The sequence below is a fragment of the Didymella exigua genome (genome assembly GCF_010094145.1).
Source record: "Didymella exigua CBS 183.55 unplaced genomic scaffold M421scaffold_41, whole genome shotgun sequence".
NCBI lineage: Eukaryota > Fungi > Ascomycota > Dothideomycetes > Pleosporales > Didymellaceae > Didymella > Didymella exigua.
Window position 1 is genome coordinate 51,627 of NW_022984815.1, and position 5,418 is coordinate 57,044.

The window sequence follows — 5,418 nt, forward strand, 5'->3', positions numbered from 1 at the left end:
ACGCTGAAAAAACTGTACAATTGCCCCAAAGAGGCAAGCGCAAAGCTTCAGCAGCTCCTGCAGCAAAAATATCAAAGAAGCGTCGCACTGTGGGTGCTGCGCGTGGGGTTGATGCTGCTGAGCCTCCTGCAGCACCTCGCACCCACACCACGCGCAGCGGCCGAACAGCAACTCTATATAATTAATTTGTATGAGAGAATATTGTCGCAAAGGTCTATAGAGCAATCCACCACAAAATCTCGTGATAATAGCTATTGTATGCGGCTCTATAGCTTCATTTTTGCAGGTGCTCATTAAGGTGGTTCGGCGCATCACGCGAATCCGCGCATCACGCGCACGGACACGGTACCGGTGGGGCGCAAGCGGTCTCCCAATTTTTCTTGGCGCAGACGATGCGCCGTTCCGACTGATACGCCAGGAACGTCAAATCAGCTTAAGTGACGTGAACGGCAGGAAAACACCACAAACATCGAGAACTCGATTATAGCCACGCTACACGCCTCAGCACTTACCTTCAAGACGCGCTGACTTGCGTCGAGCGTACTCATAGCCAGTCCGTTGCGGCAGACGTCGTGAAGATCATCATCCATGGCACGCTGAGATCATACTGAAAATGCAATACGCCTCTGACCCCAGCACGGAGTGCGACGCGCTTAGCATCCTGCAAACCGAAACCAAGGCTACCCCGGACAATACAGTTCAAATACTCGATGCCGTCGAGCACGAACTCAAGGACACCACTGAAACCGTCTACGCTATCGCTACAAGCGTATAAAGGAACGTCAGCGCTGGAGAAGAAGCAAGGGCAGCAGCCAAGGAGGCGGTGGAGGTAGGCAAAGGCCAACCTAGAGATGACGAGACAGATCAAGAACGCAGAAACACAGACAGGTGACACGATCAGCTACGCTGCTATGGTAGCTAGGGTGCCACACTAGCAGGTCCACCGAATACACAAATTCCTAGAACACCGTCAGTGCAGACGCAATGACTATCCGGCGATACGACATTACGCTGTGCAAAGCGGATACAGAGGGGTGGTCGAAGGAAGGAGCGTTCGAAGCAGGCATAACGTCGTATGATAGCGCACATAGGGTTCCAACAGACCACACCAGAACACGTAACAATCAAATTGTCGCAATGTCCCGTAACGCTATGGACTCCAATTTGTATATTAAGTAATTGTAACGGTTGAGAGGAGAAGCAGATCACGTGTTGTTGGCGGTGGTCTGGTGCTACTTCCTCATGTTGTTGAGCACCTCTTATAACGTATTCCACAGGCGACCGCCGCACACGGGCGAGCGCCGCACCCCACCAAACTTACGCACCTTATTTAACGTCTAACTTAACAACGTTATAATAATGTATAACGTGCTTCACAAGCGAGCGGCGCACCCAAGCGAGCGGCGCACTCTCCCCACCAAAACGCTTGCGCAGCGACAACACGTAATGCCTCAACAACACCAAACCCAGAGACTCTATACTGAAGCTGACGTACAGCTTGCTATCTTAGATCTTTAAAAAGAGTAGATTAAGAGTATATAGCTTGCTAAGAAAGTCTATAAGGTCCCTTAAACTATAATATAATAATAATATATTAGAATACACTCTTAATATAATTATAAGCTAAAATTAAAATGCCTTACAAAGCTAGAAGAGGAGGCAATTATATAGTATATACTTAAAGAGAGTTTATATAGAATACTGCCCTTAAAGGTGCACGTATAAGATATGGCTAATAGACTGCTAAGAGAGCGTGGTGGGAAGCCTATAGGCAAGAACTAGGTTAATAACTTTATTAAGCGTACACTAGAGCTGCAAACGCGATGGAGCCGTCCGTATGATCGCTAGCAAGCTGCCTGCAAGGACCTAGCGATTATCTAGCTATAGTTTAGCCTAGTTTAATTAACAAAGGCAAAGTATAGTATTATAGATAAGGACACCTAGAACTTTAATAAGTCTAGCTTTATAATAGGCAAGATATCCTCTTAGCTTATTATTACAGGCTTAGAGAAACCTAGGAAATAGAAGAAACTATAACCTAGTAATTATAAGTAGGTTACCCTAGTATAAGGTATTGCTATAATAGGGTATATAATCCTACCCTTCCTTATCTTTACAGGCAAGGTCCTTATCTCCTCCTAGTTTACTAGTCTACCTTATAACTAGGTTGTTATAGTCTCTCCTACTAGCTAGACTAATAACAACGTCGCGCTAGCGTAGCTTAAGCATTTCAACGTCTATACAAAGGCGTCCTCTGCTAGGGCGTATAGGCTGCTTATTATTAATAGTTATAAGAGCTACTGCTCAATAGAATTCCAGGACTACTGCAAGGAGAACAAGATTATCACTCTCTGCATGCCACCACACTCATCACACATCCTGTAGCCTCTTAACGTTGTCCCCTACTTGCTATTAAAGCGCTACTACAGCAACAGGATCTCGCTCTTAGCACGCAGCTATATCTACTATATTAACAAAGAAACCTTCCTCCTAGCCTTTAAAGTAGCTTTTAAGAAGATGTTTATACTAGAGAATATTTATATAGGGTTTTAAGGCGCTAGACTAGTCCTGCATAACCCTAAGGTTGTGTTATTAAAGCTTAATATACAGCTGCGCACGCCAACGCCACCTGCACCAGGCACTGTCGCCTAGGAGGCGCAAACACTGCGCAACACCTGCAAGATAGAGGCGCAATCCACGCTAATTCAAAATCGCATACAAAACTATTAGGGGTCTCTAGCAAGTTTATTAGATAAGCAGGTTAAGTAGCTAAGTAAAGGCACTTAGTAGATAGCTTATAATATAGTATTAGTGCAGGAGGAAATAGGCTACCTTTAAGATGCTGTTAATACACTTATAAAGTGTAAGACCTATAAGAGGCAGTATATACACGTAGAGGAGACCCTAATAGTTAGTAAGGTATCTAACTTAATTACTAAAAAGGAGGGTAGTAGTTGTAAGGACAGCAAGACGCCTGCAAAGAGGGTGCGCGCAGAGAGGCGCTGCAGCTGTTGCAGCAAGATTAGGCATAACTCCTGCACCTGCAAGGTAGAAATAGTGGATGTAGATAATAGCAATGCTTATAAATAATATTATCCTGTTACGTATATTATAGGAATTTGTGATGGTGTTGCACTACGTCGCGGTGCGTGCGCTGCGCTGGAGAAAGTGCGCCGCTCGCTTGGGTGCGCCGCTCGCTTGTGAAGCACGTTACGTGAAATTAGGCAATTTTTAAATATTTAATACTAACGTAGATTATCACCGAGCCAGCCATATCACTGAACTAGCCACTTTCTCTTAGCATGACCACCTTTTACCCTAACACAACATGCCTTTACAATAACAACTTTAGAATACTACTAGAGAAGGCAGAGTTATCCTTGCTATCTAGGCCTTCTATGCTAGCCAATTTCGCAGTATCTATAGTGCTGCTAGAGCATTGAACATACCTTATTAGCAGGTCTCTAATCGCCTTTGCAATATTATGTTTTAACTAGACATACATGCTAATTGCTAGAAACTTACTATACTAGAGGAGCAGACAATTATCTAGTATATACTTAACGTAATCGGCCATTGAGTCGGCCAGGCAATTGAGCCGGCCACCTTTGCCAAGATCACACCTCATTCCACCTCTTATCTAATGTCTTAACAACCTAATCTTAGATTACTTCCTTGTAAGGATAGGATAATCCTTGCTATCTAAGCTATAAAATCTAACGCGTTAATAAGCTAACAGCGCGCTGCTGCTATCTATAACGTTCCTTAATTAACCCTCTAAGACTAACACGCTAAAACCACCTCACAACGCGATTCCTACTATAGCAGATTAAGGCTTACTAAGCCTAAAGAGGAGGTGGTTATACAATACATAAGGAAGCTTAACGCGCGAGGCTTTGCCCCTACGCTAAGCTACGTACGTGAAATGGCCAATTAACTACTAGCTGCCTATGGTGGTAGTAAGGTTAGAGAAAAATAGGCTAGGCACCTTGTAAACTAGAAGCCTAAGATTAAGTCTTAGGTAACTAGACAGCGCGATTACTAGAGAGTCTTGTGCAGTGATCTAGCTATTATCAGCCCCTAGTTCAACCTTGTGCGCAACGTCAAAGCTAAATATAGCATCTAGGACTAAGATACCTACAACTTTAATAAGACTAGCTTCTAGATAGGTGTTAGAGGGTCTGTTAAGGTAGTAACAGCGTCTAAGAGGCGTCTTAAGCTACTTAGAGTCTAGCCTAGTAACTATAAATAGGCAATGTTAATTGCTGCAATTAATGCTATAGGGTAGGTTATCCTGCCCTTTATTATCTTTAAAGCAAAGAACTATAACTAAGCCTAGTATCACAACCTAAAGGATTAGCGTATTAGTGTTAGCAAGAATAGCTAGACAACAAATAAACTGGGCCTAGAGTGGCTGAAGCACTTCATCCAGCATACAACAGCCCAGACAGTGGGTAGCCACCAGCTGCTAATTATTGATGGCCATGAGAGCCACAAGTCGCTTGCCTTCCAGGATCTGTGTGAGGAGAACAAAATTATTACTCTCTGTATGCCTCCTCACACCTCCTATATCCTACAGCCACTTAATGTGGGCTGTTTTGCCCTATTAAAATAAGCATATAAGACAGAAATTAATATCTTAGTAAATAGCTATATTACTTATATTAATAAGAAAGCATTCTTAGCTACCTTTAATTAGGTATTTAATAAGGTGTTTTTATCTAATAATATCTAATTAAGCTTCTAAGCAACAGGCTTAGTTCTAGATAACCTAGAGGTAGTGCTATTAAAGCTTAAAGTAAAGCCTTATATGCTAACACTACCTTTACTAGGGCCTACTACCTAGTAACCTAGAACACTAAGCAACACTGCTAAAATATTAGCTTAATTAATGCTAATATCTAACTAGATTAGGTAGCACTACAGTTTATCTCTAGCTTTAATTATTAAGATAGTGTAGTAGTTTAAAAAGGGAGCTAATATAATAGTGCATTCCTAGGTGCTTATAGCAGCTAAGATAGTTAAGCTTTAAGTAGTAAATAAAGCTGCTTCTAAGCGTAAAGCACATAAAAGGAAGTAGATCTAGTATAGAGGAACCCTATCACAGCAAGAGGCAGAGGAAATAATAGCTGCACAAGAGGTGGTGGTGCAGGCAGAGGCAGAGAGGCGTAAGGAGAGGGTGCGAACAGGTGGTAGTAGAGAGGGTTCTTAACACTGTGGGAGGTGTGGTCAGGCTGGGCACAATAAGCGCACATGTAAGCAAGATACTGTAGACAGAGTGGATTAATTTGACGTACTGTGAGCCACAGCACGACGTTGTGGTGTTGAGTTATCTGCGTGTCAAGGTGGGTGGCTGCATAAGGTGGCCGGCTCAATTGCCTGGCCGACTCAATGGCCGATTACGTTAACCTTAATTCG

The 5,418-nt window shown here is 43.1% G+C and overlaps 1 protein-coding gene across 1 annotated transcript; it reads left to right on the plus strand.

Moving 5' to 3' along the window:
- The first annotated feature begins 430 nt into the window (after window positions 1-430).
- Window positions 431-1,198, plus strand: M421DRAFT_424978 (uncharacterized protein). The gene has a single exon (XM_033593933.1). It carries the CDS (start codon window positions 614-616, stop codon window positions 773-775), a length of 162 nt encoding a protein of 53 aa, XP_033444402.1. The 5' UTR covers window positions 431-613; the 3' UTR covers window positions 776-1,198.
- The last annotated feature ends 4,220 nt before the right edge of the window (window positions 1,199-5,418 follow it).

Bases quoted from the DNA above. Each gene is read 5' to 3' on its own strand.
- M421DRAFT_424978 (XM_033593933.1), top strand. From the start codon at position 614: ATGCAATACGCCTCTGACCCCAGCACGGAGTGCGACGCGCTTAGCATC.